General features: G+C 40.8%; 1 protein-coding gene across 2 annotated transcripts in view; it reads left to right on the top strand.

Moving 5' to 3' along the window:
* UGT3A2 (UDP glycosyltransferase family 3 member A2) overlaps positions 1-12,990 on the top strand; it is a 33,664-nt gene extending 20,674 nt beyond the window's left edge. Inside the window, exons 5-7 of one of the 2 annotated variants that reach the window (XM_024247206.3) lie at positions 8,300-8,531; positions 9,995-10,214; positions 12,034-12,990. In XM_024247206.3, coding sequence (XP_024102974.2) covers positions 8,300-8,531; positions 9,995-10,214; positions 12,034-12,310 — 729 coding nt within the window. In that variant the 3' untranslated portion in view covers positions 12,311-12,990. The remainder of the gene's footprint in view (positions 1-8,299; positions 8,532-9,994; positions 10,215-12,033) is intronic. The other variant, XM_054555475.2, reaches the window with a different exon arrangement.
* The last annotated feature ends 693 nt before the right edge of the window (positions 12,991-13,683 follow it).

Raw genomic sequence — 13,683 nt, 5'->3', positions numbered from 1 at the left:
GGGGAGCAGGGGTCCCAATATGTGGAGATGTAATTGAGATTGCCATAAGGCTGGCTTCCCTGGGTGGCGCTGGCTACACTAGTGGAGTAGAAGATTCAATTGCATGAGTGGAGTTGTGGGGATTTACCAGAAACCTTAGCTGTCAGGTGGGTGGATCAGGCCTCCACCATGGAGTAAGGGGAGGACATTGTTAAGAGGATAACAATGGGAGTAAGGGTTGTAATGGCTGTGAGACAATATACACTTAAAAAAAATAATGTTTCTTCTCTGCATTTTCCAATTTTTATATAATGGTCTTATGTTGCCTTGTCATTACAAAAATGATGACAAGGCTGTTTTAAAGAAGTCCTTGGGAATGGTAAGTGGTATGCTGGCTGGAATCCAGTAGAGTCTGGACCACGTAATAGAATGATGGGTTGGGAGCTGGGGTGAGCCCTTGTAGGGCAGAGAGAATCAGAATCAGAATTCAAAGAAATATTTGGAAGTAAGAATTGACAAAATTGTGCTAAACGCAAAATTAAGACATTAGATAGTGTGAGCCCAAAATATATGACACTGGTCTCACCAATTTAGAAACTTTATTTGCCAAGGTTAAGGATACACCCATGACAGCTTCAGGAGGTCCTGATGACATGTGCCCAAGGTGGTTGGGACACAGGCTGGTTTTATACATTTTAGGGAGACATGAGACACCAATCAATATGTGTAAGATAAACATTGGTTTGGTCCAGAAAGGCTGGAGAGGGGGATTCTAGGTCATAGGTAGACAAGAGACAAACAATTGCATTTTTTTGAGTCTCTGACTAGCTTTTCACTGAGTGCACAATTTACAGAAATAGTCACTTATGACTTAGTCTGGGTTAGTGAAACAATAGAGCAGAGGAAGCAAGCTGACATACACTTGTCTCAGGCGAGCAGAGGGATGCTTTTGAGTTCAGTCTGCTCTTTGTCCACAAGGAATTTTCTTATGGGCAAGTGGTGAGGGAGGTGTGTAGCTTTTTTTTTTTTTTTTTTGAATCTTTGTGGCTATCCTATTTAGGAATGGAATGGGAGGCAGTTTTGCCTGATGCAGTTCCCAGCTTGACTCTTCTCTTTGGCTTAGATTTGGGGATCCTGAGATTTATTTTCCTTTCAAAACACTAACTTTGTTAAGAGCTATCCGGGGGACTTTAAGATATAAGCTGTCCAGGCCTGCTTTTGGGACAGAGCATTACTGCTTTATTTTTTTTTTAATCCACCACATCAAGGCATTGATCATTTCTTTATGTTACAAACATTCCAATTATATTCTTTTAGTTACTTGAAAATGTACTACAAATTATTGTTGGCTGTAGTCACCCTGTTGTGCTATCAAACACTGGACCTTATACATTCTAACTATATTTTTGTACCATTAACCATACCCACTCCCCCATCCCCTAACTACCCATCCCAGCCTCTGGTAACAGTCATTCTACTCTCTATCTCCATGAGTTTAATTGTTTTAATTTTTAGCTTCCATAAATGAGTGAGAACATGCAGTTTGTCTTTCTGTGTCTGGCTTAGTTCACTTAACATAATGTACTCTAGTTTCATCCATATTGTTGCAAATGACAGGATCCCTTTCTTTTTTATGGCTGATGAGTTCTCCATTGTGTACATGTACTATATTTTCCTTATCCATTCATCTGATTTTGGAAATTTAGATTGATTCCATATCTTGGCTACAGCGAATAATGCAGCAATAAACACGGAAGTGCAGGTATCTCTTCAGTATAGTGACTTCTTTTCTTTTGGGTATATACTTAGCAGTGAGATTGCTGAATCATATGGTAGTTCTAGTTTTAGTTTTTCGATGAATCTCTAAACTGCTTTCCATAGTGGTTGTACTGATTTAAATTCCCACAAACAGTGTGTGAGTTTGCTTTCTCCACATCCTTGTTATTGCCTGTCTTTTGGATGAAAGCCATTTTAACTGGGGTGAGATAATATTTCATTGTAGTTTAGTTTGCATTTCTGTGATAATCAGTGACACTGAGCAAACCTGTTATATGCCTGTTTGCCATTTGTATGTCTTTTGAAAAATGTCCATTCAGATCTTTTATTTTTTAATCAGGTTATTAGATTTTTTTTCTCATAGAGTTGTTTGAGCTTTTATATATTCTAGTTATTAATCCTTTGTCAGAAGAAGAATTTGCACATATTTTTTCCCATTCCATGGGTTATCTCTTCTCTTTGTTGATAGTTTCCTTTGTTGTATAGAAGCCTTCTAACTTGATGTGATCTAATTTGTCCATTTTTCCTTTGGTTGCCTGCATTACACAAGAAATAAATCTGCCCAGATCAACATCCTGGAGTTTCCCCAATGTTTTCTTTTAGTAGTTTAATAGCTTGAGGTATTTTTCTTTTCTTTTCTTTTTTTTTTTTTTTTTGAGACTGAGGACTGAGTTTTGCTCTTGTTGCCCAGGCTGGAGTGCAGTGGTGCGATCTTGGCTCACTGCCACCTCCACCTCCTGGATTCAAGCAGTTCTCCTGCCTCAGCTGCCCAAGCAACTGGGATTACAGGTGCCCACCTAATTTTTTGTATTTTTAGTAGAGACGGGGTTTCACCATGTTGGCTAGGCTGGTCTGGAACTCCTGACCTCAGGTGATCCACCTGCCTCGGCCTTCCAAAGTGTTAGATTTAAGTCTTTTAATCCATTTTGATTTGATTTTTGTATATGATGAGATATAGAGGTCTAGCTTTATTCTTCTGCATATGCATATCTAGTTTTTTTTTTAGCACTGTTCATTGAAGAGACTGTCTTTATGTTCTTGGCACCCTTATCAAAAATAAGTTCACCACAGATGTATGGATTTATTGCTGGGTTGTCCATTCTGTTCTGTTGGTCTATGTGCCTTTTTTTTTATGCCAGTACCATACAGTTTTGGTTACTATAGTCTTGTAGTATAACTTGAAGTCAGGTAATGTGATTCTTCCAGTTTTGTTCTTTTTGTTTGGGACGGCTTTGACGATTCTGGGTCTTTTGTGGTTCCATATAAATTTTAGGATTATTTTTCCTCCTTCTGTGAAGGATGTGATTGGTATTTTTATAGAGATTGAATTGAATCTGTAGATTGCTTTGGGTAGTATGGACATTTTAACAATATTGATTCTTCCAGTGCATGAATGTGGAATAGCTTTCCAGTTTTTAAAATGTCCTCTTCAATTAATTGCAGCAATGTTTTATAGTTTTCATTGGAGAGATCTTTTACTTCTTTGTTTAACTTTATTCCTAGGTATTTTATTTTGTTTGGAGGCATTGTAAATGAAATTACTTTCTTGATTTCTTTTTCAGATTATTCACTGTTGGCATATGGAATTGCTACTGATTTATATATATTGATTTTGTATCCTGCAACTTTACTGAATTTGTGGATCAGTTCTAATACTTATTTTGGTAGAGTCTTTAGGTTTTCCAAATATAAGATTATATAATTTGCAAAGTAGCATAATTTAACTTCTCCCCTTCCAATTTAACTGCCCTTTATTTCTTTCTCTTTTCTGATTGCTCTAGCTAGAACTTCCAGTACTATGTTGAATAACAGTGGTAAAAGTGGGCATCCTTGTCATGTTAGAGGAATGGTGTTCAGTTTTTCCCCATTCAGTGTGATACTAACTTTGGGTGTGTCATATATGGTTTTTATTGTGTTGAGGTATGTTTCTTCTATACTCAGTTTTTTTAGGGTTTTTATCATGAAGGGACTTTGAATTTTATTGAATGCTTTTTCAACATCAATTGATATGATCATATGGTTTTTTTCATTCATTCTGTTAATATGATGAATCACATTGATTGATTTGCATATGTTGAATGATCCTTCAGTCCCTCAGATAAATCCCACTTGGTCATGATGAATGATCTTTTTAATGTGTTGTTGATTTTAGTTTGCTAGTATTTTGTCAAGGATTTTTGACTTAATGTTCATCAGAGATATTAGCCTGTAGTTTCCTTTTTCCGATGTGTATTTGTCTTGCTTTGTTAAAAAGGTAATACAGGGCTTTTATTCCCCTCTCTTCTATGTTTTTTAGAATAGTTTGAGTAGGATTGGTATTAGTTCTTTAAATATTTGGTAAAATTCAGCATTGATGCCATTGGATCCTAGGCTTTTCTTTGCTAGGAGACTTTTTATTACAACTTTAGTCTCGTTACTTGTTATTGGTCTGTTCAGGTTCAGGATTTCTTTATGGATTAATCATGGTAAGTTGTATGTGTTTAGGAATGTATTCATTCCTTCTAGGTTTTCCAATTTATTGGCATACAGTTGCTCATAGGTGTTTCTAATGATCCTTTGAATTTCTGTAGCATCAGTTGTAATGTCTCTTTTTTTAGCTCTGATTTTATTTGGGTTTTCTCTCTTTTCTTAGTTTGGCTAAAGGGTTGTCTATTTTCTTATCTTTTCAAAACCAAACTTTTCATTTCATTGATCTTTTATTTTTTTAATTTTAAATTTCATTTATTTCTGCTGTGATCTTTATTTCTTTCTTCTACTAGTTTTGGGTTTGGTTTGCCCTTGATTTTCCAGTTCTTTAAGATGCATCCTTAGATTGTTTATTTGAAGTCTCACTCTTTTGATGTAGGCACTTATAGCTATAAATTTTCCTCTTAGTATTGTTTTCACTGTGTCTCATAGGTTTTGGTATGTTTTCTTTTCATTATCATTTGTTTCAATAAATTTTTAAATTTCCTTCTTAATTACTTCATTGACCTACTGGTCATTCAGGAGCAAATTGTTTTTTTCCATGCATTTGTATAATATCCAGAGTTTCTCTTGTTATTGACTTATAGTTTTATTCCATTGTGGCCTAAGAAGGTAGTTGATATAATTTCAATTGTTTTGAATTGCTTAAAAGTTGTTTTATGGCCTAATGTATGGTCTATACTTAAACATGGTCCATGTGCTGAGTAGAAGAATGTCTTTTTTGCAGTCATTGGATGAAAATTTCTGCAAATATTATTAGGTTCACTTAATCTGTAGTGCAGATTAAGTTCAATGTTTCTTTGTTGATTTTCTGTCTGGATGATGCATCCAATGCTGAAAGTGTTGCATTTTCCATCTATTATTGTATTGGGGTCTATCTCTCTCTTTACCTCTAATAATGTTTGCTTTATAGGTCTGGGTGCTCCAGTTTTGAGTGCCTATATATTTATAATTGTTATATGTGCTTGCTGAATCAACCTTTATAAAATTGTATAATAACCTTCTTTGTCTCTTTTCATGGTATTTGTCTTGATATCTATTTTATCTGATGTAAGTATAGCTACTCCTTCTTTTTTCTTGGTTTCCACTTTCATGGAATATCTTTTCCTATCCCTTTATTTTCAGTCTATGTGTGTTTTTATAGGTAGTGTGTTTCTTGGAGGCAACATGTTAAGTCTCTTTTTTTATTCATTCAATCACTCTTTTTGTTTTGATTGGAGAGTTTAGTCTGTTTACATTCAATGTTATTATTTGTAAGTAAGGACTTACTCCTGTCATTTTGTTATTTGTTTTCTGGTTGTGTTGTGATCTTCTCTTTCTTCTTTCCTTTCTTTTTGTCTTCTTTTAGTGAAAATGATTTTCTCTGGTGGTATGTTTTAATTTCTTGAATTTTATTTTTTGTATATCTGTTTTGAGTTTTGTGATTTGAGGTTACTACAAGGCTTGCAAGTAATATCTTGTAACTCATTATTTTAAACTGATGACAACTTAACTTTGACTGCAGAAAGAAACAAATGATTAAGCAAAAAAGAACAGTAATAAAAATTCTACACTTGATTTCCCAGTCCGCTAAGTTTTTGTTGTTTCTATTTATATCTTATTATGTTGTCTGAGCTCACTTATTCTTTCTTCTGCTTGATCAATTCTTCTGCTAAGAGACTCTGAGGCATTCTTCATTACGTCAAATGCATTTTCAACTCCAGAATTTCTACTTTTTTGTTTTTAATTCTTTCAATCTCTTTGCTAAATTTAGCTGATAGGATTCTGAATTTCTTCTCTGTGTTATCTTGAATGTCATTGAGCTTCCACAAAATGGTTATTTTGAATGCCCTGTCTGAAAGATCACATTTTTCTGTGTCTCCAGGATTAGTTGCTGGTGCCTTATTTGGTTCGTTGGGTGAAGTCATGTTTTCCTGGATGGTCTTGATGCTTGTAACTTGTTCATCAATGTCTGGGCATTGAAGAGTTAAGTATATATTCTAATCTTTGCAGTCTGGGCTTGTTTGTGCCTGTCCTTGAGAAAGCTTTCCAAGTGTTCAAAGGGAATTGAGTGTTGTGATCTAAGTCTTTGGTCACTGCACCTGTGTCTGCATTAGGGGGCACTCCAAGCCCAGTCATGCTGACTCTTGCAGCCTTGTAGAAGTACCACCTTGGTGGTCTTAGGTAAGAGCCAGGAGAATTCCGTGGATTACCAGGCAGAGTCTCTGGTTCTCTTCCCTTACTTTCCCATATACCAACAGAGTTTCTCTCTCTCCCTGTGCTAAGCTGCCTGGAGTTGGGGGAGGGGTGACACAAACACTCTCATGACCACCTCCCCTGAAATTGTGCTGGATTGCTCTTGAAACCAACACAGCACTGGACCTTGTCCAAGACCTATGATAACTATTGCCTGGTTACTGCTGATGTTTATTCAAGGCTCAAGAGCTCTTTAGTCAACAGGTGGTGAATTCTTCCAAGCCTATACCTTTCCCTTTAGGGCAGCAGGTTCCCTTCTGTCCCAGGTTGGGTCTAGGAATTCTGTCCAGGAACTGGGTCCTGGAATTGGGAATTGTAGGGATCTACTTACTCTATTCCCTCCCTTCCTAAAGCAGCAGACTCGCCCATGGCCACCCCACCCCAAGCCTGTGAGAAGTACTGCCTTGCTACTGCTGATGTTTATTTTAGGCCCAAGGGCTTTTGAATTAGCAGGTGGTGAATCCTGCCAGGCTTAGGTCTCTCCCTTCAGGGCTGCAGGTTCTCTTCTGACCCAGGTCATGTCTAGCAATGTTGTCCAGAAGCTAAGGCCTAGATGTGGAGATGTTAGGATTCTCCTTGGTGCTTAATTTTACTGCAGCTAAACTGGTACCCAAATTGCAAGACAAAGACTTTTTAACTCTTCCCTCTCCTCTCCTGGAGGAAGGAGTCTCTCCTGGAGCTGTGAGCTGCCCTGCCTGGAGTTGGGGGAGGGGTGACACAAGCACTCCCTTGGCTGCCCTGGCTGGTGTCTCACCAGGTCATGTGCACTCCAGGGATTTTAGTTCTTGTGGCCTAGATTGCCTTTCAAGTTTATTTTGAACCCCAGAGCATTTTAGCTTGCGGTGGTTGGTCTAACCAGCACTGAGGTTCCTACTGCTAAGGTGGATGATTCCCTTCTAGCAAGGGCTGGTCTAAATGCTCCCTGCATGGGTGCCAGCTGAAATCTTCCCTGTGTTGCTTTGCTCTGTGACTGCAGAGCACTGACTTCCACTGCAAAGTCTATAGCCACTGTGCTCTGCCTCCCCTAAGCACACAGATCCTCTCTCTGCACCACATGGTAATTGAAGACTGTGTTTCCTACCTTCTCAGTGCCTCTTTCCTCAGTACGATGTTGAAACCAGGAATGGTGATTGCTCACCTGATTTTTTTTGTTCTTATGAAGGTGTTTTCTTGTGGATAGTTGTTAATTTGGTATTCCTTCAAGGTATTCCTTCAAGGTTCTATTCTGCCATCTTGCTCCACCTCCCTATGGCATTGCTGCTTTTAAAAAATCTTTCTCTGTGGTTATAATTTGCAGTCCTGTGGGTGAACTACTGAGGTAGAGGATGAAGTATGTACAAAAAGATCAGTGACTGAGACTATCATAAAACATTAGAGGAAAACACACTAAAAGGGTACATTTTGTGTAGATGGAGAGGAGCCTTACCCTATGCTGCCACCATTTCTGCCTGCAACAGAGGTGTTCTCCCAGCATCTCCATTCCAGCCTCCAGAAGTCCCACTCTTTGTGTTGGACCCTGGCCACCTACTAGTACTCTTCCAGATACTATTACCTCTAGTCTGACCTTAGAAAACTCCTGTGACTCCCTGGACCTATAATAGGTGGAAGGTCAAGAAAGGCCCTGATACTAGGGTCAGGGTTTCAAGAAGAAAGATGTTCTCTCCAACACAAAGGACATGACCACAGTGCAGCTAGTATCGAGCTATACTAGGAGCTATAATAATAGCTTTGGGATAGTGAGGACAGGGCACTGTGTTAGTAAATAGTCTGGCTTTCATTTTCTGGTCAACTAGGCTTTCACTGGTAATTTTGTCACCTCTTTACCTTGGTAATCTTTCTCCAGGACTTAGAGAACTTCATTGCCAAGTTTGGGGACTCTGGTTTTGTCCTTGTGACCTTGGGCTCCATGGTGAACACCTGTCAGAATCCGGAAATCTTCAAGGAGATGAACAATGCCTTTGCCCACCTACCCCAAGGGGTGATATGGAAGTGTCAGTGTTCTCATTGGCCCAAAGATGTCCACCTGGCTGCAAATGTGAAAATTGTGGACTGGCTTCCTCAGAGTGACCTCCTGGGTAAGGGCTGCCCAGGACTGCTCCTCTCCTTCCACTGACCTGTCTTTGGGGCTCATCACAGCTCTGACCTTTAGCTGGACATTTGTACCCACTGGTGAATGGTACAGGTAAGGCTCAGTGGACAGAAAAGTAGCAGCCAGCTGGAGTTCTTGGGAAACCAGGCTATACTTCCAATGGGATCAGATGCCAAAGCAGCCAACTTTCCTTCATTCTTTTCTATCCTAGACCTGATGTCTGCAGCCCTATGTGATATTCCTGTCAAGTCTCTTTAACCCTACTGCATTTGGTCTTGGACAAGGTCACCCAAACAAAATTAAAGACAACCTATCAACTCTGAATGTATATACTAGGGGTTGGGAGAGGTGCCACAAACTTTAGTGACTTTGTGAGCACCAGTTCGGCCACATGGACTTACACATACACACATCCACCCATAAATATGGACACATCCTCTTAATTTACTAAGGGTCTGAGCAACTTCTACCATCACAAGATTAATGCCAATGATGTCTTTAGGATGTGCCAACATACCTGTGTGCCAAGCTTAGCAACTTCACAGTTGGTGATTTGGTCTACCGGGTTGTCTGGGACCAGAGAGCTCCCTCACCCCCAACAGGTTTTCTCTGTGCCCAGTGCTGCCATAGACACTGACTAGAGCAGAGATTCACAACCAAGATTATGGCTGAAAAGAATCTGGGCAATTTAAGAAGTAGATTCCTGGTCCTACTTCTGTGAATATATTTTTTTAAAATTCTGGGGTAGGGCATATGCCTCCCATTTCAAAGAAGAGACAAGGAGTCTGATGCACATTGCAGTTGAGTGACCCAGGTTGAGATGTGCTTGTCATTATCAACAATCACTTTAGTTAGCTCTAAGTAACGCTGGCATGGAAAGACAGGAACTGGAAATGCAGAGGCGAAGGATCCAGTCTACTTTCAAGGCACTTCTCTTATAATTGAGGACACCATACAGTCAATACAAGTTTTATGAGTGACACATGAGTTGTGATGTTAACAAATATGTCAGGAATACAAGAAAAGGGAAATTAGCTGTCAGTGGATAAAAGAGGGCTCAATATAGACAGACAGAGGAGGTAGAAACAGAGAGACACACAGAATACAGATGAGAGAAACAAAGAAAGGCACAGGGAGGACAGAGAGAAGGAAGAATGGATGGACAGATAGAGATGTATGCCTTGCTTAGCACTCTTCTCTACAGAATTCACTCAATTCTAAGCCTTAGCTGAGTTTCTGGCTGAGGGAAGATGTTTCCATATGATAGCAACACTTGGAATCTTGTATCTTGGAACTGTAACCTTGGATGTGTCCCAAGCACAGTCATTAGATACAATGTCTCCAACACACCACTAGATCCCCTTGGCACTTTCTTATCCCCTTCATCTCTGCCTGATGTTTTGAAGTTTTCATCCTGAAGTGTCCCACCCTCTTTCTTATTTACAACAGCTCACCCAAGCATCCGTCTGTTTGTCACCCACGGTGGGCAGAATAGCATAATGGAGGCCATCCAGCATGGTGTGCCCATGGTGGGGATCCCTCTCTTTGGAGACCAGCCTGAAAACATGGTCCGAGTAGAAGCCAAAAAGTTTGGTGTCTCTATTCAGTTAAAGAAGCTCAAAGCAGAGACATTGGCTCTTAAGATGAAACAAATCATAGAAGACAAGAGGTATGCAGCTCCCTGGGGTTGTGGTCATAATGATGAATGAAGGCAAAAACACTAAGGGCACTATGGGAGTCTGGTTTTTTGGTTTTGTTTTGTTTTGCTTTAGATTACAACTGTATTTTCTAGGACATGGGATAATATGTGTGTAATGCCAACAGCTGACCTGTGTCCTCTGAGAGCAAGACTAGAGCATTTAAGTTAGATGCTAAGAATCATTTCCCACCTTTTCATTTTGGGGAACATGGACTATGTACAGGGGGTCTCTGTGAGCTACGTTTCAGGTCAATTGGAATTCAGGTCAGCGGGATTCCAACTGAGGCAGGAGATTGCCTTTCTGTTACCCAAATACTCCGCACTCTTCTCCCTGTTGGCCTTTTGTTTGTGGTGCTCCCTCTTCACATACTGGCTCCTTTGTCACATTCCGGTCTCATCTCCAACTCATTTCTTCTTAGAGTTCGCCTCTGACAGTCCTGAGTAACCTCTTCTCCCACATACCCCAGTTATATCATTTCCTTCTTAACACTTCTTAAGGTCTGTAATTACCTCATTTATTTATGTGTTTGTTTACAGAGTCTCTTTATGTTGCCCAGGCTGGTCTCAAACTCCTGGGCTCAAATCATCCTCCCGCTTCAGCCTCCCGAGTAGCTGGGATTACATAAGCCACCACGCCCGGCTTATGTTTTCATTTATTTGTCCCCCTCACCTTCCAACCAGAGAGTGGAGAGTTAGCTTAATGAGGACAGCAGCATGTGTCTCTTGTTTTCTGCTATCTTCTTAGTGCCTAGCACAGGGTCTGCCACAAAGTAAGTGGTTAATGAATTTTAGTTAAGTGAGGCAACAGAAGGGGCCCAGTGACCTCCAAGGTAACTAACTGCATATCCAGCACAGTGATCTCATGTGAAGAGAAAAATACACCTCATGTAATAAGTAAAAAGGACTGAATAATTTATTAGAGTTTCAAGGGCACAAACCAAAATCGGACCTCAAGGCTTAACATGTACTAGGAGACACTCAGCAGTTCTAGCTAGATGACATAAAACAACCACATAGCTCATGGTTCTTAGCCCTAGAAGAGTCATTAAATTCCATGGGTTGGTTAACTCCAGATCAATTGTATATATTTGCAATTTCATGTATTGCAGTTGGTCATTTTCTGAAAAATGTGTTTGTAGCTTTCATTGGATTTTTCAATGACCTAGACCCAAAATGACCATTCTGAGCTGGGATGGTCCTCAGACATTGTACATAAGTAGGGCCAGCTTCACAATTTGTAGGACCTGGTGTAAAATAAAAGTGTGGAGCCTCTTATTATAAAGTTTGAGAACTTCAACATGGTGAAACCAAGTACAGGATGCTACTAATTATGTGGTACAAATATGCAGCCTGCAGCCCAGGAAGCCAGCCCTGGTCAACATGATGTTCTGACGGTGCAGGAATGTGTAGGCTTTAGCCTGTGCCTAACATTCCCCAGAGTGAGATTTGTCACCCCATCTAGAGACTGGCACAATGTAGGTGCTCCATGTATATGTATAATAATTATATCATATATAATTTTCCTAGGGTACATCATAAGCCTCCTTGGAGTAGGGACTAGTCTTTGTGGACTGAGTCACTTTTTTGAAGTTTAAGACTTTTAGCATTATACATGGATCTTTGCATGTAGTTGTCATGATTAAACTTCAAGGGAAACCAGGTAGATTACTGCAAAGCCAACAAAATTTCCTTGAAACTCAGTCTTTGGTGCATCATATTAGAACAAATTACACATTCTAACTCTTGTGAGGTCACATTAGTAATGCCCCCTCTCTATCTCTCTCAACAGATACAAGTCCGCGGCAGTGGCTGCCAGCGTCATTCTGCGCTCCCACCCGCTCAGCCCCACACAGCGGCTGGTGGGCTGGATTGACCACGTCCTCCAGACAGGGGGGGCAATGCACCTCAAGCCTTATGTCTTCCAGCAGCCCTGGCATGAGCAGTACCTGCTCGACGTTTTTGTATTTCTGCTGGGGCTCACTCTGGGGACTCTATGGCTTTGTGGGAAGTTGCTGGGCATGGCTGTCTGGTGGCTGCGTGGGGCCAGAAAGGTAAAGGAGACATAAGGCCATGTGCAGCCTTGGCGGGATCTGTTTGGTGGGCGATGTCACCATTTCTAGGGGGCTTCCCACTAGTTCTGGCAGCCCGGTTCTCTAGTCCTTCTAGTTATCTCCTGTTTTCTTGAAGAACAGGAAAAATGGCCAAAAATCATCCTCTCCACCTACTAATTTTGCTACAAATTCACCTTACTAGCTCCTGCCTGCTAGCAGAATTCTTTCCAGTCCTCTTGTCCTCCTTTGTTTGCCATCAGCAAGGGCTGTGCTGTGATTCTGTCTCTGAGTGATTTGGACCACTGACCCTCAGATTTCCAGCCTTAAAATCCACCTTCCTTCTCATGTGCCTCTCCGAATCACACCCTGACCGTTCCAGCCTCCATGTCCAGCTCTTGTCAGCCTCTTTCTGTCACTCCTGCCCCTACCATCTATCATGGAATAACATCCAAGAAAGACACCTTGCATATTCTTTCAGTTTCTGTTTTGTTCTCCCGCATATTCTCTTCAATGCTCAGGAAGCCTGCCCTGTGCTTGAGAGTTCAGGGCCGGACACAGGCTCGCAGGTCTCCACATTGGGTCTCTGTCTCTGGTGCCCACAGTGAGCTCCTTCTTTGCTGATCAGGCATGGAGACTGTAGGTTTCCAGATTTCCTGAAAAATAAAAGTTTACAGCATTATCTCTCCACAACCTCACTAAACGATTGGCCAAGAGATTTCTGTCCTAGTTGCCCAGAATCCTGTCATCTGGCTACTCAAGGCCATCGGGGAATGGGGCAAGTCTGCACTGGCAGCTGGCCAGGATGAAGGCAGTGGGAAGTGGATGGAGGGTTAGCCAACCTGTAGGGTCTGAAGAAAGGGAAAAGTGGCTGAAAATCCTCCAGAATGCTTGACCTGTTGAACCAGAATGTTTTGCTATTTAGTCTTGGCCTATATTCATGCAATCTAAGCAGCAAGCAATCATGGGCATGCTGATAAAGAAACACTTCTGTTTCCTGGTTACAGTCTCTGGCTGGACCTGAGGAAGCACTGAATTGGCTTCAATGACTTTCTAAGTGTGTTGGGGATGCCGAGGTAGGCAGCCAGAGCAGATGATTTCAATCACAGAGCCCCAGGTCCATGTAGATGAGAAGGGGGAATGCAATTGTAGCTGTGTTTCCAAGGACAGGACTGCGTGTTGTTCCTTGAGGGACCATTATCACAAACCAGTGGGCACTAAACCTTAAGTAATATAAGAAGAGTAAAAGACACCCTATTTAGTGTTCTGTAGAAAATACGATTTGCAAACTGACTTTTCAGTCAGTGTGGCTCTGAAGTCCTCAGTGCAAAGGATTTCTTTTTTTTTTTTTTTTTTTTTTTTTTGAGATGGAGTTTCGCTCTTGTTGTCCA

This window comes from Pongo abelii, chromosome 4, assembly GCF_028885655.2.
Source record: "Pongo abelii isolate AG06213 chromosome 4, NHGRI_mPonAbe1-v2.0_pri, whole genome shotgun sequence".
Taxonomy (NCBI): domain Eukaryota; kingdom Metazoa; phylum Chordata; class Mammalia; order Primates; family Hominidae; genus Pongo; species Pongo abelii.
The sequence above is the reverse complement of the archived record's forward strand: the minus strand, read 5'-3'. Positions and strand labels throughout refer to the sequence as shown.